Here is a 23,068-nt window from a genome sequence, read left to right on the forward strand (position 1 = left end):
GCAAGACAAGACACCTGAGAACCCTGAGTGTCTGGTATTCATCACATAGCTAATCACTTTTAGTGGTTGGAAAGATGTTTGAACAAACTTCATGTGTGTCCAGTAGTCCTCCAGTCGAGTGAATAGATACACCCTTCCTCATGTATATGTGACCAGATGTACTAGAATGGTGCATTTGTCAAGTTCTTTATTATTGAATATTTATAATCACATAACCAAATGTATGCTCTGGCAAAATTTCAGCCTCGTATGCCAATAACTTGAAGTTACAGCCCTACAAAGTACCAACAACAGAAAGATCAATTTGTACAGCAAGTATAGGGAAAATAAATTACAGGCACATACAAAATAGTTGTAATTTGCAAATGTAATCATATACAGAGTTGAAACTTGCACCATCATGTTCGCATAAATAAGGGAATTCATTACTGGATTTGTATTTCCTTGTATCACCTTTCTTCACTACATACAGAGACAAAATCTACAAAGAAAGATTGATCGCGTATGATCGCTTCGATGTCATGAAGCAAATGTCCATAGCTGGTGTATCCAGCAATAAAACAGATTTTCGAACTCCTCTTTAGTAGGCGATTAACGTGATATCCAAGTTTTACTGTTAGACGTACTCTTTCTTCACCAAGAAAAAAGCATTTTAAAATTTGCAGAATTTTTGGGGTATTTACCCATTGTAATCACTGTAAATTTAGGCTTGCACCATTATGCTGGGTTTTCGCAGGATACAATAGCATTCAAATGAGTTTAAATATTAATAGATAATGGAAAAGACAATACTCACCTATTGTTAAATTCACAGGGAACAAATCATCTCTGCTTATAGACATCTGTCAGGGAGCAGACTATTATGTACATTTGCATGTATGTAATATGTATGTGTGCAAAATGCAAGCATTAGTCAACCCCTGTATATCAACCATTTTGTCTTCCCTTGTAGAAGCACAAGCTGCTGTCTCGTACTAACAGTTATGCAGTTGCCCCTCACCACTCAGGGGTGTACCCAATACATCGATCAGCCATTGTATGATGCATGGGCGGAGGTGTGGGGTGTCATGGTAACTAGTACGGAGGAGTATCCCCACCTGAGACCAGATTACATGAGACGAGGATTTGTCCATAATAACGTCAAGGTGAGGTGCAGTGTTGTAGCAAGAAAATAGACAAGAACCATTTTGTTTTCCCTACTATACAATACTGCTAAATTCCATAGTATCTTGATCGTTTAAGTTGCAGGAATAGAATTTGAACTGACACATCAGCTGACACCCTTACAAGAGGTTTTTTTTTTGCTGAGCCTGTACAGCATGCAAGAATAACCAAAAATAATAATTGGAGAATACAGAATAATGTAACATTTTAGTGCTGACAATAAAGAGATGCGGGCAGTGGATGGAAAACAGAGAACTTATTTGGAGTGACCTTACCCCATTCATACCCAATTCCCTGTTATATAACAAGCTAAAAACAGTTCAGGAAAGTGATAAGCAACCCGTCATAGTGCGAAATACAGACCATCATATGAAATGCGTGGGCAGCTGATAATTTTTCATTAGTTAACTTAATACCAGCAGTTACTCCACTGCACTGTTATATATCTAGACCAAGCTACACTGTTAAATTGCACTAAACCAGACTTTCACATTTCCGCGAATTGTGCAATGAAAAGTAAATGTTGTATCTGGTATTGCATTACAGTCAGAGTATTGTGATATTACGATATATCAATATGTATTGTACATCATTAATGATATGCTGACAGCCTGGCAGTGCCTGGTGTTTTGAAGTAATTAATTTTTGATGAGGTAACTGCTACTGTACATATGTATACAGAGGTTTGCAGTATGTTTATAACAAAACTGTATAGTGGCAACCAATAAATGTGACCCATCTACTTTGAAATGTGCCATTACATTACCACAACTTTGATAGGTCAAGTTTCTGGTGACTTCCTGTATTGCATAGGTTGTGCAATTCTGTGTATGTGAAGTCATGCTTTACCAGGAGTGCTTTTGGTGCAGCTCCTGACTTTACGCATATACCTGTTGCAGGTGTTGCCAAGACAACTGTGTAACTTATACACCAAGACATACAAGTATGAACACTTTGCCACAGGCAAGGAAGGCATCAGAGAGATGGCTGAGGGTGGATACGTGTTTGAAGTGTTAATGAATACTCCGGTAAGCAATGTTCATTCACTTGATTGGTAGACATTGTTTGTGCTGTATGTTGAGAAGTGGTGGTATAGTGGAACCCTATATATTCTGGAAACCTTGAGATTATACTGCAGTTTCCTTATTTTAGTTATGCACAATACAAGTACATTAATACAAATGGGACCATGGTATGGGTCCTGATTGTCAAGGTGTCCCAGGAAGCAGAAAGGCAAATGTACATAATCAACTCAAATAGGTTTTTAAATTTTGGGAGCCTGCTCGTGTTTGCCTAGCTTTCCTAAACACAATTTTGGAATTCTGTTGCACACTACACATCTGTAATTAGATGTATGTATGGTAAACTTACCAAATACTGTATTTACAGGGTATCTGCCAACCTTATTCACATGCAAACTTAAGTCATGCCAAACTGTAGTTGTTTACAGTATATGCTTGTTTGTACATATTTTGTGAGTGTGGTGTCTGGTAGGTTTCAATATTCATGACTCACATATCAAATTATGGCAATGATCGACTGGCATTATTCTTGTTTGAGCACACCATCAACTTTATCCAGAAATGGACCAACCTTCAACTGGTCACTGAACCACCACTGAAACTGGCAGAGATCTACTTCAACTTGTTCCCATCAGAAAAGTTACCAGTATGGACTGTGAGTATGTGCTAGAAATAGAAATATATATGGCCTTATAAGTATACCATATTTCCATGACGAAACAGTGCAGCAGCTATTAGCAAAGCAAAGGAATTATAATACAGCTATTTATTGTTCAATGGTGGACGACTAATTGAAGGATGCATTCATGAACACTGCAAAACGAAAGTCCCAAGCTTGTTTTTCCTCTTCAAAGCAGTCAAACCTTTGGAGCAGCTAGTTGAATGAAACTACAACTATTTTGTAGGTGATCTAATGTGTATGTGGTACTGGCAAAAGTACCACAAAGGTAATGGCCAGAAAAAAATAGTGTAACATAAATACATAAATAAACATCATGCCTTTTATAAAGGTGGCCATAACTCTTTCATCCTTTGTGCTATGAGGCTGGAATAAATACTAATCAACTTCTAAAGCATGTAATTACAAATTGAAATATATAACTATGGGATCATGTGATAAGGTTAAAGGTCAACAAGATGGCAGTGCCTCTTCAAGCGACTATAGGAGCATGCAAGGAAGTGTTCGTGGTGATGTCACTTGTGAGTTCCTTTGATAGAAATATTTGCCACTACAAAGTAGAGTATAAATGGTGACCTTAATGTGCTTGCAATCAATAGGCTATTCTTTACTTGTGTGGAAACTTGTAGTGTGCTTAAGGAATTTAAGGGATCATAGAAAAAAAAGTAAACAGACAAGTATAAGGAAAAAAGTTTGATTAAGGATCATAGAAAAAAGTAGGGAAACAAGGGAGGTCACCTACACCTGCAGTGTCCACTAGTATATCTGCAGGTGTAGGTGACCTCCCTTGTTTCCCTACTTTTTTCTATGATCCCTAATCAAACTTTTTTCCTTATACTTGTCTGTTTACTTTTTGTTTAACTGGCTACGATTACGCATTACGACGACACCCACACCTAGGTTTGCCCCCCATGCTGGGTAAGGGATCACTCGTTACTGCACGCCCACGGCCTCCCCAACGGCTCACGTGACCTTAGTAGGCTTGGGTGAGACACGTGGGCGTCAGTGCCCACTGTACCCAACACCAGTCACAGTGTATTGCCTAAGTACAATACACTGGAATTCAGACATACCCCTGGGAGAGGAGAGGTGGGAGAAAACTAGTTCGCACTTCTGCTCGTGTATGCTTATTGTTCCGTGCACGTGATGCCGGATAGCCTGCCACCATTTCCGTCCTCTATCTCCGTGACACTTTAAAGAACCGGGCTAATATCGGCCAGTTAACCTGGGTTAAACTGCGTCTAACCCTCGTAACATTATTATACCACATCAAAAGAAATTAGAGCGCCAGAGTTAATATTTTTGTCTGAACGTGTGTCCCAGCTATCAATTGCTGACTTGAAAGTGAGTGGCCAATAAGCTTCACTTTCAGCTATGTTCAGCCCATTACACAGTACTACAAACGAAGAACAATAGGAGAAGTACCTCTGTAATTAATCCAGTCACCACAAGCAATTCGCACCCCCCAACTATCAATTGCGAATTAGTAAGTGGCCATCATGCTTCACTTTGTGATTTTCTGTCTGTTTGAACATAGTGTACTGCATTATAATCCATGTGATTTTTGCAATATGCACTTCAAGTACACTGTACGCAATGTTCAAACGGACAGAAAATCCACAGTATGTTCAGCCTGTTTCACAGCGTTACAAACTAAGAACCAGTGGCTAAAAATTTTTTTTACAACTAGCCCAAACCTGAGACCGGGGGAAGGGGGGTAGTAGTACATATAAACTTTGTGTTCAGTGGACCACAGTGACAAGTGGAAAATTTTTGAAAATGACAATCTCAAGACTGGATCCTGAGGTACTTTTAGTCAAATCCCTGTAAACATGCACAGCACATGTATGTAATTTTTGACTTTATTCTTTTCTGTGTTGCAGCTTGCTATTTAGTCTGACTTTTACAACTAGCCAAAAGTCATTTACAACTAGCTTTTTGGCCACAACTAGCCCCTTTTTTTAGCCCCTGCAAAGAACAGTAGGAGAAGCACCTCTGCAGTCACCATGGAAAATACAGATGATTCCCATAGGGAAGCCATCGTGCTAGGTACTGCTAATCAACACCTGGAGCTGTCAGCAAAAAGAAATGGGACACAAAAGGAGGAGGTAACTTAGGTAAGTCCATGATGCATGCATTGTAAATACTGCGGTATGCCAAAAGGCACTTATCTGGACGAAGCAACGTTGAACAATGAAAGAATCAAGCCTGTAGCTTTAGCTGTTTTTGAGTTTGCTTGTCTGAAGTCAGTCATTCAGTAGAAAATTCTACTAAATATATATATTTTTTAATTTTGTAGCAACTCTTTAAAAGCATTTCGGGTTGTACTGAAGGCACTTTTGGGCTTGGTTTATACCTAGCCAATACTGCCAAGGTGCCATGAAGGTATTGTGAGGCTGGTTTTAGGGTGATATTTTTGGCCAGAAAGGCCCAAACCTTCATGATCCCTAATATACAGTACTATGATTAGTTTTTTTATGCTTAAAATAAGTTGCAGTTTGATGGGCTAAAATAAAACAGTAAATCTGAAATCCTGCACATAGTACTTCCTAGACCAGCAATGTGACTTAGATTTATGAAAAGGAGTCATGCACATTTGATTCTTTAAACTTGAAAACCCAAAGCTATTTCCAGAAACATAATTTTCTTCATCCTTTATGCTATGATGCTGTTCACTGCTACCCAAATGGTTTTTTTTAATATGAAGTTTTATGATTTGTGTGAAAGGCTCTTGTTTGCAATACCAGAATACATTCAAATTACATTTCGGAAGGCTCCGTTTCATATCAACATGGATTTGGCACAAATACAAGGATGTGACAGCCATTTTGAAATCTATACACGTGACAAAATAATTAAAATGACGACAAATGACAGTCCCACTATAAAAGTGCCACGTAGCCAAGTTCCATTGGCATTTTTTTGGCTGTGATAGTTGACACATGCTGAGACGTTTGATGGACGAAGAGACGAAGAAGACCATCGCAGGTCTATGCGAAAGCGTCAAGGCCATGCAGGCTGAAATCCTGACGCTCAAGAGCGAGACCACACACAGTGGTAGTAACCTGCATGCCGGTTCGCAAAACAGTGACTTAGTCTGGCCCCCCACCTAACAAAAGGCGAAATACTGTATCTGAAGGGGCCAGTGAAGATGAGGATGACGATGAGGAAGGAGAGTTTGTCGACCTTCGCCGCACCGCTACTGGTTCAAAGGAGCTGGTTCCAATGTCTGAAGAGGCTGGGGCGTTTATTGAGACATGGTTCAACTCCAAACTGAAAAACACTGACAGGACCTCACAGGCAGAGAAGTACAGAGTACCCGATTCCCGATGGCTGAAGTGCCCAGAGCTGGACCCGGTAGTGAGCAGTACTATTCCTATAGCAGCTCACCGTACGGACAGAGCTACGAGTCGACTTCAGAATTTTTGGCTGGACGCAGTAAACCCGCTAGTGTATGTTCTGGAGAGAGCAGAGGAACTGGAGTTACCAGCCGAAGTTATCAGACCCATTCAGACATCCCTTCGGTTGTTGGGCAATTCCAACATCCACAACATAGTTGCTCGCAGGAAGGCTCTACTCACACAGATGAACCCTCATCTGAAGGACTTGGTGAGAGATGGAGACTTCAAGGATGTTGTTCCTATGCTGTTCGGCGAGAACTTTGGCACACTGGCAAGGGAGAGGCTGGAAGCAGCTGCAACCTTAACTAAGACCCTAGGCATAGAAAAGCTTCGCCCGGATTTTCACAAGGGCCACTCTCAAAAATACAAAGGTTGCAGGGGTGGCGCCCACTACAGCGGCCATTACAAGGAGAGGGGATGGCAACCCAGCAACAGCAAAACTGCCCAGAAACAGTTATCAAAGAAATGACAATTAATAAGTCATGTGCATGATTTATCTCATGTGCAAAATCATTCATTAAATGCTGTGACCAATATTCAGTTACAGGGTTCACAAGCACATCACATACAGGCTCTCATAAACAACATGAACCTGTTAATAAGCTGCCAAAAATCGGCTGGGCGAGTATCACACTTCCTACCAAACTGGGAAGTGTTGACTCAAAATCAGTGGGTATTATAAACTGTGGCTGGTTACCCAACTGGACTTGGTAAGTGCACCATGCCAAACCCACATGCCACATCAAATACATACCACAAAGGAGAATGCAACCCTAGTAACAGCAGAGGTTGCAGAGTTACTGGCAAAAGGAGCAATAGTGGAGACCCATCTATCACCAGACAATTATGTGTCCCAGATATTCCTGGTGGAGAAGAAGGATGGAGGTCAGAGGCCAGTGATAAATCTGAAGGGCCTCAACCAATTCATGAAGATGGAGCACTTCAAGATGGAGGGCCTTCACCTCCTTCCAATCCTCCTCCAGCAAGGGGACTGGATGGCCAAAATGGACCTAAAGGATGCATACCTGCAGGTCCCAATCCACCCAGACCATCAATCATTTCTCACCTTCCAATGAGAGCAGAAATGGTACAAGTTCACCTGTCTACCATTCGGCCTGACATCTGCACCAAGGGTTTTCACCAAACTAATGAAGTCAGTAGTGGGCTTCCTAAGGCAGGTGGGCTGTCGCCTAATAATATGCCTAGATGACCTATCTATTCTACATCAAGACAGAGTCCAGTTAGAGCAGATAATTCCATCCATCTGCCAACTATTCAAGAGTCTAGGTTTGATTGTCGATCACAAGAAATCTATTTTAGAACCAACCCAGAAGCTAGAGTTTCTGGGTTTTGAAATACTCTCCCAGTCAATGTTGCTATCAATTCCCCAGGAGAAAATGAGGAAGATCTAACAGGATGCCCGCAGACTGTTGGCCCAGACATCAGTGTCAGTGAGGGAGATAGCCCAATTTGTAGGCAAAGCAACTGCTACCATGCGAGCATTGCCATTAGCTCCCCTTCATTACAGAGCACTACAGTCTCTGATGAAAATTCTGTACACCCGACGGATCACACACAGAAAGGGGTGAATGGGAAGTTCGATACTGTAGTACAGCTGAACCCATTAAGCAGAGCCGATCTGTCCTGGTGGCTATCCATGGACAGGAAGTTCGTGTCAAACCCCATTGCACCAACAGTCCCATCTGTGACTATAGAGTCCGATGCATCCAGCAAAGGCTGGGGTGCAGTACTGAATGGTCAGACTTGAATAGAGGTGTACCGATATGGGTTTTTGGCATGTACCGATATCCGATATTGGTGCCACCAAAAGAGGCCGATAACCGATAGTTGATCCGATATTTGCATTATAGTTAAAAGTGTACATTTACCTACCCTACAACAACATGTGCATGTATTCATTGCTATACTCTGCCTGTGGTGGTACACAGCTTGGGTTTCTATTGTGCAATCCAGACAATTAGGCACCCACAAACATTTTTATGTATACTCACACAGTGCCAGAAATAAGAATTTGTCATTGACTGGTCAAATGTCGTAGCAAAATTAAATTTGGTAGGCCATTTCCAGATTTGATTGGCCACCTTGTGTCCTGGGAACAGTAAGTGGTATGTAGCTGACGTGCTTCTGAAGACAGCATCACAGGATTATACTATTGGACACCACGAGCAATCCTTCACAGGTCGCCAGCGTATGGAACACCTAGAAACACTTCTAACTCCACTATATACATTTTAGGAGCCCATTTTCATATGGGCTCCTATTAAATTTGTTAATTAAAAAATGTGTGCATTAACTAACTTATTCTATGACTACTGGGCTACCTTACAGCATGATGACTAAGATAAAGCACGTGAGCTACGAATATCTATCAGGTTAAACGCCACAGCTTTGGCAATAGCCACACCTCATCTTTAGAAGAAACGTGCTCCAGTACGTAGATTAAACGTACTAACCACCACATAACAATGATTCGGCTACAGCAACAACCACTACCATCCTTTACGTATGATCCATGTAGAGCCGGCTTACCCTTGGCCATGAGATATGATTAGGGTATATATATAATATAAGAAATATTGATACTAACTCTTTGTCTTAAAGGCGACAGAGCCAGCTGAGACACCTGCAATAGTGAAAACCTTTGATAAAGCAATGAAGATGCTAAGATAACAGCAGTCATGAGACTCTTTGATAAAGCAACTGAAGTCGCTGCTGTGTTGGCAGTACTGGAAACCTTTCTGTATAAGATATTTACAAATGCTGGTATTTTAGTGAATTATTTTGTTTCATTTAAAGCAATTGAAATAAGTTGGCATAACCGCGATCGCTGAAACGTTTAAATGAAAGGTCTCGGTGACGGTGAGTATGCTTGCTTTAAGTGGCTGCTTTGAAAACCCCCACGAAATCTCAGCTATAGCAGCAATAGAATCTCCTTAATGAAAGGCTCACCTATCTCCCCTGGCATATTTTCGACCACCAATTCCTTTGATAAAGTCAGTGCATCGCCAAGATAATAGCGACTATCAATTCCTTTCATAAAAAGACTATGATTATGCCCAGACAATGGCGAACATCGAATTCTTTGATGAAAAGTCTATCAATGCGCCGAGATAATGGCGACGATGGCTTGTTTATCTAAAAGCCCCAATGAACATTGAGATAAAGGTAAACACCAATTCTTTTATAAAAAAGGTGACCATTTGTTGAGATAACTGATACCATCAATAGCTTTCACTGAAACTCTACAGAATAGTTGAGATGACGGCTACAGTGGTAGCAACAACCCACGCACGATGCAAGAGGCGCAATAACATCACGTGATTCCACGCGCATACTAAGCTTTGGCGGGAAATTCAACACGTGTCACTGAATGGAAAGTGAGTTCCCTTCTATTGTTATCCATTCTAAATGTTATTCCGCTATACCTTAGTCCTGCAGTACGCTTAGTAACTCATCTGTTCTACAAGCCAAGCGCGTTTTTAGTGAGAGTCGGTCGTATACAGACGTTACGACACCTTTTGACGGTAAAGACGATTTGCCCAGGAGATACTTCACACACTGGACGGTTAGTTTATGCGTTATAACAAACTGTATGGAAGTACATCAAGGACAAAAGTGTTTTGTAAACAACTCGTAAGCTCCTAGGGTGTTAATAAACTGACAGTTTCACCATCAGCTACATTAACACATAGCCTATCATTTTGAGGTACCTAAATAGATCCACTACACCTAGCTAGCAATTTCTCACCTGGATTTGAACAGTCACGCATAGCCAGCCATGCACCTGGTTAAAATTAAATAGCTATATATTATTATGCTCATGGAATTTTACATCTCACATGTAGATGTCATTGTTGACAAGTAACAACTATCTGTAAGAGCCTGGTACCAAAATAAAAATTATCAGGTCCTGCGTATATAATAATTATAGGATTTTCTTTTGCAATTCACCTCAAGCTTTATAATTATAACATTTCAGGTAAACTATGGAAACTGCAAGAAAGAGAAGGAAGCTTTCTTTTCACCCTCCTCAACGGTCAGTTCCTTTTTTGTGGGACAGCCCTTACAATAAAGAGGGAAAAGTGACCCTTTCAACGACAGAGCTTGGTGATGGTGCTACCAGCAGAGTATACTTGGGAGAAATGGATGGTAAGGCAGTAGCAGTGAAAAAGCTCAAAATGTTTTTACCACAGTATGCACCTTCATTAGTTAAGGCATATGAAAAGTCTTTTTTTTTGCATCATCCCAAGGTAGTGCAAACCTTTGGTATTTGCCCAGATTCTGGGTGGATTATTTTAGAATTGTGCCAGATGAAATTGGGCACGCAAAACGTGCACACATTGCTTGATGTTATTACTGTCTATAGTAGTGGAGAGCTCCCTATGGACTTGAGAATTGCAGCTTTGGCAGATGTCATTGAAGGCATTGAATATCTTCATTCTAATGGTGTGGTGCATGGTGATATCAAGCCTTTGAATGTATTGGTTTGTGGGGATGGTATAAGCGAGTTCACTTTTAAAGTAGCAGATTATGCTAGCTACATGGCAAACCCATCACAAACTTCTCACTCAATGACGCTCAAACAAATGATGACACCAGGTTACATGGCACCAGAGGTTTTTCCTAATCAGGGAGCAGCTGGTTGCTCAACCCAAAAGCCTAGCAAAGCTTCAGACATTTATTCATTTGCAATTATGGCTTATGAAGTGGTTTTTTTATGTCAGGCATGGGATAATGTGCACATTGCACTGATGGAAAGCGTAAAGCAAGGACAACGGCCAGTAATCCCCTCGGAGGCAGATGAATGGGTATCTAACCTGATTAAAGAGTGCTGGTTAGGTGATCCAGAGGCTAGACCTACTGCTGCTGCTGTATCACAAATTTTTGAAAATTATCTTGTACAAAGTGAAGACGATACCGTACATGTTACAGCAATGGTGACAGACAGCACTGCAGAGTATGACAACGATTTTGGAAGGCCAAATTCACCACTTTCAAGAGGAGCCAGCCAACCAGAAGCATCCACTAACAGTTTATCTGATGAGCCTACTTTTGATTCCATTACTGAAGGTGACCAGAGTTCTTCTGTGCATTCAGGTAGCAACAGTGAATTACAATTACTGCTATCAAGACAATCTGATGAGTTACAAACTGCCAAAGCACAGCTTAAGATCACAGAATTGAAGAGATTTCAATTAGATTGCTTGGCTGCGATAAAGAGAGGTGAAGATGTCGTATTAGTCCAACCTACTGGCTCGGGGAAATCGGTGTGCTTTACATTGCCTGCACTACTTTCACCTGGAAAGGTAAGCGTAGTGGTTGAACCAGTAGTAGCTATCATAATAAATCAAGTTGAAACATTGCAGCGTAAAGGAATCGATGCTATAGCCATGGGCAGAGCAGCTGGTACTAAAAAGTCTGCCAATTTCCGACGTGTGTTTCAATCATCAGATTTACCCAGTATGGTGTTTTGCACTCCAGAATATCTTTTTGGCACTCCCTCTTCAGCTTCCTACTCAGGCACAAGTGGCCAGTTTCAGTCATTTTTGTCCAACAAGGATATGTTTTGTATTATAGCAATTGATGAGGCACACAAAATATTTGATCGCATGCCAGATTACTGCCCTGCTTTTGATGCCATGAAGCAACTAAAACAGCTCAATTGTCCCATTATAGCAATGTCTGCTACATTAACGGATAGACAGATCTCTGTTTTAAGGAAAGAATACTTGAGAAATGATAAATGTGTGGTGTTAACCAATGGGGTGCATAGAGACAATTTGCAAATATCGTTTCAACGATATCGACGTCGGAGGTGTCAAACATTTGATGATGAAGTTAGTGATGATGATAATGATGATGGCTCAAATGTTGAAATTGCTAGATCTTCCAAAGCTGATCCCGTGTCTGTTAACCCATCCTTGTGGGGAGAGGCAGTTGCAAAAATCAAATGTACAATGAATGGGCGATCCACCATTTTGTATTTAGATTTTGTTAGAGATGTAGAGGATGTTAGTGAATTCTTGAAGCAAGAAGGTGTCAAAGCAGGGAAGTATACAGGGAAAATGAGTGTCGAAGACCGCAAACAGGCAGAAAAGAAGTTTCTGCAGGGAGACATAGCAGTGTTAGTTGCAACTGAATCTTATGAATTAGGGGTTGATAACCCTAATATAAGTCAAGTGATCAGGATTGGGTGCCCTCGCAATCTGGGAGTTTTACTTCAAGAATTGGGTAGGGCTGGAAGGAAGCCAAACACAGTTGCCTCAGGGTTGCTACTGTTCAATGAGGTCCAAGATGACAAGCGTCTTGGACTATAGTTGAAGTCAGCTTTGGAATTAAGAGAACCAAATGCAGCGGTCAACGCAGTCAAATTGGATGTTATTAGTACATATGTAAGAACATGGAGATTTATTTACTCCATATATCACGGGAAATGCTTGGCTAGATCATTGGCTAAATTTTATGGAGGAGCAGGTGACACAGATCCACCCACCTGCTTTGTTTCCAACAGTCCATTGTGCGCAGTCTGCTCACAAATGGATGAGATCTGTCAATGGAGCATTGACATACAGTTATTTGTAGTGGTACTGCTCAAGATGGTGCAACAAGTATGTGATGCTGGAGTGCAGACTGTTACGAAGACATTGATGATATCAATTTTGATGCAATGCAATGAGAAGTATGTGAGGAATTTTGATGTGCTGAAAGATTTGCTTGATGCTGACGGCGATACGTGTTGGGGTAGTGGGGTGTATGTCAATGATGTCCGAGTATCTAAACCATCTTGGCACAAGGTCATTTATGTTGCGGTACACCTGGGATTGTTGGATATGACATTCGATTTTCGTCCATATGAGTGTCACTATGAGGTGCATCGAAAATATTTCTTGTCAGCTGCTTATGCCATCATGTCTGTTGATCCTCAATCAAATGTTGTTGATGTAATACTAGGTGTGGTAGAAAGGAAATCATACAGTAAGTGTCATCAAAATCGAGGGAAACAGTTGAAACCAAGATTGATAGCCGCATTAGAAGGTCAATTAATAGAAGGAAGCATTGAAAGGTTGAAGTTTCTAGGTCTTGGAGAGGAGAATGATGACATCTGCTTGTACTTCCATGATTGCTTTTCACTGCCTGAAGCCACTAGAAAGCCCCATTATCTGCTAAATGTTATTCAACTGTCTCGATCACAAGCCATTATCAAGCCTATTACAGTTAATATAGATGGAGAGGAAATAGAATTAATGGCAAATCGGTCTTACTGTTCTGGTGTTAAGGTTTGTGCTGGTGAGGGATGCACGTACACTGTCTCTACAAAGCAAAGGACAAACCGATGTACTGAACACAAAACTGCAGCCCTCATTTCAACAGGGCCATGTAATTGTTACATTGCATATGTTTATCCTCAAAATCCTGTAGATGATGGTAGGCGCTGGTTTGTAGTTTTAAATGCTGAGCAGAATGGGCCTATGCACAATCACCATTCTCCTGCTGAGTGGAAGATAGCCCCAAATGTATTGAGTGAAATCACTCAGGTAGCTCAAAGAAACATGCGGGTAACTCCTAAAGAGGTACAGAATGGAGTAGGGATGAACTGTCGACCTATTGAGTGTTCACTGGCTGCTGCAAACATTGATAGAATAAGAAAGGTTGTTAAGAAAGCAAGGCAGGAAGTGGACAAAACTGATAATGAAAAGGTGAATCCTTTTAAGGTCATTGCATCTTTCCCTCATATAAAAGAGCGCATAGACAGAGGAAATGAGTGTGGTCATAGCGAAGCTGTTAATCAGCTCATTGGTACATACCAAATTGACAGTGATGATGCATACTGTTTTGGAAGAGACAACCAATATGCCTTGTTTCAATCCCCCTTTCAAGCTCAACACTGGTCACAGGCAGAGGCCCTTTTTGTTGATATTGATCACACAGGATGCCGTAATTTTCCCTATTTGTTGAATGTTGTCTGCCTAAACCCTATTTCATCCAAGTACATGGCTTGTGGTAGGGGGCTCATAAACCACCAAGATGCGAGCTCCATAGGAAAAGTTTTATCAAAATTAGTAAGCAATGTTAAGAAACAGGTTAAGGATTACAACATCAAAACTGCTCACAAGGAAATTTTAGTTGACTTTGATGATGCTGAATCGAATGCATTTGCGGCAAGCTTTGGACAAGAACTGTTAAACATTGTGAGAGGATGCGCAATACACTTTCAGAGGTCAGCCATGCGTGTTGCAAAGCTGGTTAACCCATCAGTAACATCACCTGGCTACCACATTTTTATGTCTGTAGCTAGAAGAATACCAGATGAAAACAACAAGCAAACTGTTGATGAAGCATTTGATGTGCTTTGTGGTATGAGGCCATTTAAACACTTTTCTGCACAGCTGCCACCAGATCTGAGAACTATTGATTCAACCCAGGTGGATACCAGCAGATGGCGAGACATTGAAACCTGGGTTGATTGGTGGAAAAGGCCTCATGTTTTGAAGAAATTAAGCAAAGCTTATAGCTCTCTTACATGTGAAGATTGGGAGGATTTACCAGCCACTACTAATCCTGTGAAGTCCATAAATCGTCAAAGTATTCCAGATAATATGAAGACAGTTTCTTTGAAGCCATTGGTAGAGCACATGTATTTGGAAGATCGACGACAAGCTATTTTACAAGTGGCAACGGCTGCAAATGTTACCATCTCATATCAAACGAAGTCAAGGCAAAGAGCGCGGAGGCCAGCAAAGCCTCCTGAGAAACGTTCCTCCTTTCCTTCAAGCTCTGGGTCTGCTCAATGTGTTCCAGTAGGTAGAAGAGCTATAGGCACACGCGTTAGTGTGGAATTTTATGATGACGAAAACCGTAGGACGACCACATGGTACAAGGGAACCATAATTGCATATAATAAGCAAGGCTATTTGGTAACATTTGATGGATGTGGTCCTGAGGAAAATGAGATAATAAAGTCATTGAAGAAAGCCATTGAAAAAGGTGAAGTGAAAATGATTAAGTGACTGGGATAATTAAACTTACTTGTACGATTTTGATTAACAAATTGTATAATTATAAATTATAGCTACTAAGCTACTAGGTTACAGCATGTATTGCTAACAGTTTCATATGTAATTATACATTGTAGTAATAATACTGTTTTGTGATTACACTTGATGCTAACTATATCAATGATTGCAGGGGCGGATCTAGGATTTTTACAAAGGAGGGACTGAGACCTGGTAGCAATGGTGATTGTAGAACTGGTATAGAGGGGAACGTTGTGTGTGTAGCTACAGTAGTAGTAAAAGTTTTGATGGTTTAACTACTAGATAAAAGTTGGGTGCTCAATATTTGTAGTGGTATTAGTAATTAATAAAAAACTAGTGTCAAGAGATGAAATTTTGGGGCATTTTTGGTAGTTTTTAAGTAATAAAATTTTATATGCTTGACTGGTATAATAGGGTGACTGTTATATTAAGGTAACAGTAAATAGGGGGAGGGGGCGTGCGCGTAGCCTCCTTAGCCCCCCCCCCCTAAATCCGCCCCAGGATTGTATGCGGAAGCTATATTTTTATCCACATGTCAGCCAAGATAGCAAATTCGTAGAGTTTTAGCCAAAGAAATTGATGGTCATGTGCTGTTTTAGTACAGGCTCTGCCTTCTGTGTACACCCTCCAGTGCCTAACTGGTAAAGTAGATAAAAACATCAAACAAACAAACACTGACGTGGGCCAGGTAAGGTATCAAATCTAAAATGTATTAAAAATCCGAGATCGCCATTATTCCAGCAAATCCACAAACTTTCTGTTAAAGAAGCTGAGATCCCCATCATTCTAGCAAAATCGGGAAGCTTTCTCTTAAAGGAATCCTAAATCGCCACTGTTCCAACATATCCGGAAGCTTTCTCTTAAAGGAATCCTAAATCGCTACTGTTCCAACATATCCGGAGAGTTTCTGTTAAAGGAATTCTAAATCGCCACTGATCCAACATATCCGGAGAGTTTCTGTTAAAGGAATTCTAAATCGCCACTGATCCAACATATCCGGAGAGTTTCTCTTAAAGGAATTCTAAATCGCCACTGATCCAACATATCCGGAGAGTTTCTCTTAAAGGAATTCTAAATCGCCACTGATCCAACATATCCGGAGAGTTTCTCTTAAAGGAATCCTAAATCGCCACTGTTCCAACATATCCGGAGAGTTTCTCTTAAAGGAATCCTAAATCGCCACTGTTCCAACATATCCGGAGAGTTTCTCTTAAAGGAATCCGAGGTTGCTATTATCCATGCTTAGGCGTAGACTTTGTATTAAAGTAATGAACAGCTGCCATTATGTTAGCTAATGCGTGAAGTTTATATGCCATGCATGGACTAGCTGATATCACACATCCAGAATTCACGTTTTACAAAAAGGTGTTTGTGGCGATTTGAATACCTTTGGGAGAAAAGCAACTAGTGCAAAAGTTTGTTTGCCGTCTGAATTCCGATATGATTATGGTGTGATTTATCGTGATATTGCTGGTTTCCACTGTTTTACTTCAAGATTAATCGCTCAGTATATCCTTGATGTCAATAACGCGGAAGGGTGCATCACTTCTGGCCAATTATTGTGGCTCAACTGGATCCTGCCAAAAACTAGACACAAGTCGCTTTAAATTCTTTCACTCGATAGACTTGAATATCCAAATGTACATAGTCTAAATGCCTCCAATCTTCCGAAGTCTTCACAAAGCAACTTAAGTTTAAATCCACCAATGTGTGCACCGAAATATTAGAACAAGTCTCCTGTCGTCTGTAGTCACGTGGTAACATACTATGGGCCCCCATCATCAACTGTTTCATTTATAAAGATTGTGTCTGTGATAAGCTTTCCAGCAACAGACAGTAGAATCGCGTGTATTTATATGGCTTCTCGTAGCGTAGCGCTTGTTTCAGAGTGAACTATAAGCCACTGGCACTAAAGAGCCACATGAATAATGTAGAAAACCAATGCACAATCCGTTTATGTACAAACTATTGCTACTGTATAAATATCGGTAGCGATATCGGTCCTCCTGCTGTTCTGTACCGATACCGATATTGGTAAAAATTGCCATATTGGTGGCCGATATTATAGTCGATCCGATTATCGGTACACCTCTATACTTGAATAGGAGGTGTTTGGTCAGCAGAGGAGAGGAAACATCACATTAATTACCTGGAACTGCTGGCAGCATTTCTAGCTCTCCAAGCATTCGGGAAGAATTGGATGAATGCAACAATTCTTCCCCGTTTGGACAATGTAGCGGCAGTAACATACATCAACCAGAAAGGAGGCACTACCTCCACCCTCTTGTGCCAATTAGCAATCACAGTGTGGACCTGGTGCATGTCCAGGAACGTCACACTCACTGCAGAACACCTCCCGGGTCACCTCAATACGATAGCAGACCAGGAGTCTTGGTCAGTTCGAGACCGTTGCGATTGGATGCTGAACCCAAGCATGTTTCAGAGAATAAGGGAGAAGCTTGGGCCCCTGGAGGTGGACTTATTTGCCTCTTGCCTGACCAAGCCTCTTTTACAGCTGGAGAGCAGACCCAGAAGCAGCAGCAACAGATGCCTTTATGCAGGATTAGTCTCAACGGCAGTGTTATGCCAACCCACCTTGGTGCCTGATCCATCGTTGCCTCACCAAGGTGAAAATACAATCAGCTTAATAATGCCTTTGTGGAAAACCCAATCTTAGTTTCCAATAGTGTTAGAACTCCTGGAGTATTACCCTTTGATTCTACTGACCCTGTCAGATCTGGTAGTGACACCAGTAGGTCAGGACTTTCTCATGAAACAGGGAGTGCCCCAACTGATTGCCTGGCCTATCTCAGGCAATCCTGCTCATCACAGGTATTTTCTTTAGAGGCTTCGAGCCTTATGCTTGCCTCATGGAGAGACAAGACTAACTCCAGCTACAGTTCCTCCTTTGCTAAATGGGCTAGCTGGCGTCACCAGCGGGGTAGAAATCCCCTTTCAGGACCTATAGCAGATGTCATAAACTTCTTTGCTGACCTTTCCTCTCAGGGCTACCAATATCAGTCTCTTAATTGTTACCGCTCAGCGATATCTTCAGTACATGAAATGGTGGATGGAGTCAGTGTTGGAACTCATCCCGCAGTTGCAAGACTATTGAAGGGTGCTTTTCATCGAACACCACCCATGCCTAGATATTCATCCTTTTGGGATGTAGGTGCAGTAATTAACTACCTCAAGAGTTTGGGTAACAATGAGGGACTGACCCTTAGGCAACTAACACTTAAGACTGTAATGTTGTTAGCCTTGACTAGACCTTCTCGATCAGCTGACCTGTCCAACCTGAATGTACATTGGAGGTCTTACTGGTCAGATGGGGTGGTGACATTCCGACCAACTCATTTAGCAAAGCAGAACAGGTCATCTAAGCACATACCAGATTTTTTCTTTCCGTGCTTCAAGGATGACCCTATATTATGTCCAGTAGTGACACTAAGGGCTTATGAACAGCATACCAAGGAATTTAGAGATTTGCAATCATCTAAGCCAAAAACTTGTTTGTTCCTCTATTGGGAAGCACAACCCAGTGACCTCTACAATTGCCAGGTGGCTTAAGGAGACTATGAAAGATGCTGGGATAGATATCAGTATTTTCAAGTCACACTCTGTGCGAGGAGCTGCCTGTTCTAAAGCAGCTGGAGCAGGTGTTACAACTAAGCAGATACTAGAAGCTGCAGACTGGTCCTCAGAAGGCACCTTCCAGAAGTTTTATCATAGGAATTTGGATGGGGATGACAAAACTAAGTTTGGCACAAGTGTTTTGGCATCCCGTGGTGCTTCAAACCATACATGTTGATATGAAACGGAGCCTTCCGAAATGTAATTTACGAATGGCTCAGGGCACGAAGTGCCTGCATACTATTTGGAATTACATGAGGAAGGTGAAGTTGAAATATCAACATGTCCCTCCCACCACACCCTGTTTTTAAATTACTAATTGGTATATTTTCTCCAGTTTCTCTTTTAGGCTCACCTACACAATTTCCAGCTGAAGAGTTGTAGGTCACTGCATTGTGAAAGTCGCAAATCAAGAACTACAAAGAAACCAATGGAACTCGACTGCGTGGCACTTTTATAGTGGGACTGTCATTTGTTGTCATTTTAATTATTTTGTCACGTGTATAGACTTCAAAATGGCTGTCACATCCTTGTATTTGTGCCAAATACATGTTGATATTTCAACTTCACCTTCCTCATGTAATTCCAAATAGCATGCAGGCACTTTGTGCCATGAGCCATTCGTAAATTATGCTACAGTGTTTATTCCAAGAGTGGCAATTATAGATAAGAAATTTGTTCTGTCCATACAGTCTCCATGTGATGATCATAGACATCTTGATATTTGGATGGGTGATAAAAATTGTAGTCAACTGCCCAACTTTTTGATTGTTGGACCACAGAAAACCGGCAGTACTGCTTTGGCTTCTTTTCTTGGTCACCATCCACTATTGGTTGCTAATAAAGATAACCCGGTGACATTTGAGGAGGTACAGTTTTTCAGTGATGATCAGAATTATCAGAAAGGAATTGAATGGTTAGTTTTGTTTGTATGTATAGCTGAACATTGGCATGCTTGCACACACAACACTCAACACACACGCACGCACATGCAACACACTCATGCGTGCACGTGCACACTTTGTCTGTTCACATAACATGGTCTTCCAAATTGAAGGGGGCACACTGGCGTAAAGCTTTTGTCTGCCACTTTTGGCCACATGTACTAACATCTGTGCACATAGTGTGTATCCAGTAGTGCATATTATTGTTGTGTGGCTTCCTATTTTCAGGTATATGAGCAACTTTCAGTATCCCAAGCCCAACCAACTGTTGTTTGAAAAGAGTGCTACATATTTCACACATTCAATGGCTCCCTTCAGGGCAGCTACTTTACTGCCTGAGGCTACAATCATCATCCTCCTTCATGACCCAGTCATCAGGGCATACTCATGGTACCAAGTGAGTGTCAAGTACATCATGTATATTTGTCTTGAGTGGAGGTAGTCTATTAAGGAAGGCTACTGTTTATTTAGTTGGAAAGATGTGTAGTGATTGTTGCTTGGGTTAAGAAGTATTCCGCTACTATTCTATATGTAGGTGACTGCTCTACTATGACATCTTGATATACAAAAGTTTTGTAACCATTATTTTGGACAAGTACATTTTGATTGCTTTGTGCATGATGTACATAATATGCTGCTGAACCTCTCATAAAGTGTTTGTGTTTTATTAGCACATGAGAGCTCACAGTGATCCAATAGCACTGGAGAACTCATTCTTGTCAGTGTTACAAGCTGACAGTTCCACTGCCAACACTGCACTAGTTGGTCTAAAGAAACACTGTCTGGAGCCAGGCATCTACCACCTGCACATTCAGCGATGGTTAGAATACTACAATCGTCACCAGGTAGAGGAATGTAGGTGTTGTTGTATGGTGTGTGTGCGTGTGTGGGTGTGTGTGTGTGTGTGCATGTGTTTGTGTATGTACATTTGTTTATATTGTGTGCTTGTACTTTGGGCACTATTTGATGTACAGTATATGTGTACCAAATTAAGTAGTTTAAGTAGTTCATTAATTTATTTCAAGTCCTAGTTTACTGAAGAAACTTTCTAGTACTAAACTATGTACAACCAAAGCTGCTTCCTTCATCATCTAGTGTATTCCACCCCTCACAGGTACACTTTGTAGATGGAACGAGGGTGATCACAGATCCAGTGAAGGTGCTACATGACATTCAGGTGTTCCTCAAGGTTGCTGACCTGATGGACTACAGCCAATACATCAAGTGTGTTACTAGTACTGTGTATAATAACAAGAGTTCACATATTATGAACTCTTTATAATAAGAACACGCTAAAGGGAAGATAATCTTAACACTACTACCTGCCAGTCATCTTCATCTAAATGCAAAGTTATTGTACATCCACAGTTTTTAATATTCTAATTTTGCTTTATCAGTGATACCGTATTTCTTTGGTTAAACACCATAGCCGCACTTGAGTGGTGCCACAATCGAGTAGTGGCTGATTTTGAATAGTCGCTACATCGACTTTCGGAACTAAAGTGATGAGCGCCATGGTGTTTAATCAAGTAAATGTGATATATTCTGGTGGTTGTTCAGTTAAAGTGCTTTTAAGATGTGTGTTTACTCATTATTACATTAGTACTGCATAGTAGGGGTTTCCAAAGCTAATACTGCCATTAAAAGTCATCATAAAAATATTCTGTGTAAGTTGCTTTTACGTAAACACCTGTCATTCATCATTATACGCATCATTAATCCAAGAGTGTATAGGTAAAATTGTTGGATTTTTGTGTAACTATACCTAAGTTATTCATTCTTTTATAAACAACTGTTACTTTTTATGGGTGTTACAGGTATCTCACTGGCTGTTTAGCTGACAGAGCCTTTCCTTTCTTTCTGTGCACATTTTTCAAACTTAGCATTTTATTATAGCATTGTAGCACTCTAATAGAACAGTCACCTACATTAAAATATCCTCACATATGATATTTCTATGATGGTTTTTAACTGCAGTATTTTAGGTGGCGTCCACCAGTTTAAGGGGGGGAATCCTACTACGATGCTCCCTCTATTATCCAAACACTTGATTATCTGAACAGTAGAAATGACTGCTCTATTAGAGTATTTTGTGTAAGATGTATGTTCTATTAGAGTACAGGGTACAGGGCTCTGTATATAAATGAATGGGCTTTCTTCTTGATTATCTGAACATGTCTTGGTCCCAAGGGAGTCAGAAAATTGAGTGAGCACTATAAACAGTACTACCGTAGCATAGAGCTAATCTTGGTCATCGTCAATTTTCAAGGATGAAATGTCATGGACAGCTAAGCTACCACATGAAATCTACCAAAACTATGTTCCTCAAGAATTTGTATATATGCAAAATGTTTTTACCAAAAATCATCATAGAAATCCTTTGCTGGTGACTATCCTTGCATTACCTTTACAGAAGAATTTTAATAGCAAAAGCCTGCTGTTAAAGACATGAAACCTAACACAAGGCTGAATATTGAAATTTTAAAAAGTCAACAAACCCCATTTTCGGTCTGCCTACCTACCTACCTACCTGCCTGCAAGGCTAGAGGCTAAACGATGCAATGTACCCCCCCCTTTTACACCACAATACTAAACTCACATGTGGTGTGTGCCTTTTAAGGCATTATTGAAATTGATCCATAATTGTTACTACTGTACATGTATCTTGTATTTGCTCAGGTTCAGCAAAACTAAGGGATTTTACTGTTTCACTATGAAAAATGAAAAGCAGAAATGTCTGGGACCAGGTAAAGGACGTCATTACCCGGGCATGTCTTCAGAAGCCAGATCACTGCTACAGAACTATTACAAACCTCACAATCAGAGACTGGCTAATTTACTACATGAACTAAAAGTTCCCTTGCCAGAATGGCTAACAGCTAAATCATAAAAAAAAATATTGTATATTGATATTATTTCTATTGTATATAGTAATGCAATGAATACAATACTATCAATGTTTTACATGTGTGGCCACATAGCAGTGGTATACTAGGTCAACAAGTATTTGACTAGGTATACGTATTCTTAATCAGTAACATGAAGAATAAGTACCTTTGATTCATGCATTATTCGCTGCTCTGAAATCCTTGGAATAGGTAAAGCCTGGTTTAACATGAGAAAAAGTTTTGAATCAAGAATGATTTAGGATGGCCATTTCTGTTGTTCA

At 40.7% G+C, this 23,068-nt stretch overlaps 1 protein-coding gene across 2 annotated transcripts; it reads left to right on the top strand.

The window, feature by feature from the left end:
• Positions 1-956: 956 nt before the first annotated feature.
• Positions 957-22,959, top strand: LOC136259644 (bifunctional heparan sulfate N-deacetylase/N-sulfotransferase 4-like). 2 transcript variants are annotated; one of them, XR_010703313.1, is made up of 8 exons: positions 957-1,145; positions 2,064-2,192; positions 2,659-2,841; positions 19,648-19,871; positions 20,128-20,296; positions 20,571-20,754; positions 21,014-21,123; positions 22,579-22,719. XR_010703313.1 is itself a non-coding variant. In XM_066053129.1 (8 exons), the coding sequence occupies exons 1-8, from the start codon at positions 984-986 to the stop codon at positions 22,787-22,789; spliced, it is 1,362 nt and encodes a 453-aa protein (XP_065909201.1). In that variant the 5' UTR covers positions 957-983; the 3' UTR covers positions 22,790-22,959. The 2 variants fall into 2 exon arrangements, 1 of the variants encoding a protein (XP_065909201.1); XM_066053129.1 differs by having other exon boundaries at positions 20,571-20,744; positions 22,579-22,959.
• Positions 22,960-23,068: the final 109 nt, after the last annotated feature.

This window comes from Dysidea avara, chromosome 7, assembly GCF_963678975.1.
Source record: "Dysidea avara chromosome 7, odDysAvar1.4, whole genome shotgun sequence".
NCBI classification, from domain to species: Eukaryota; Metazoa; Porifera; class Demospongiae; order Dictyoceratida; family Dysideidae; genus Dysidea; species Dysidea avara.

Bases quoted from the DNA above. Each gene is read 5' to 3' on its own strand.
- LOC136259644 (XM_066053129.1), top strand. From the start codon at position 984: ATGCAGTTGCCCCTCACCACTCAGGGGTGTACCCAATACATCGATCAG. The intron at 2,842-19,647 runs GTGAGTATGTGC...CTGTCCATACAG, and splicing joins AAAAGTTACCAGTATGGACT to TCTCCATGTGATGATCATAG. The intron at 21,124-22,578 runs GTGTGTTACTAG...GTATTTGCTCAG, and splicing joins GACTACAGCCAATACATCAA to GTTCAGCAAAACTAAGGGAT.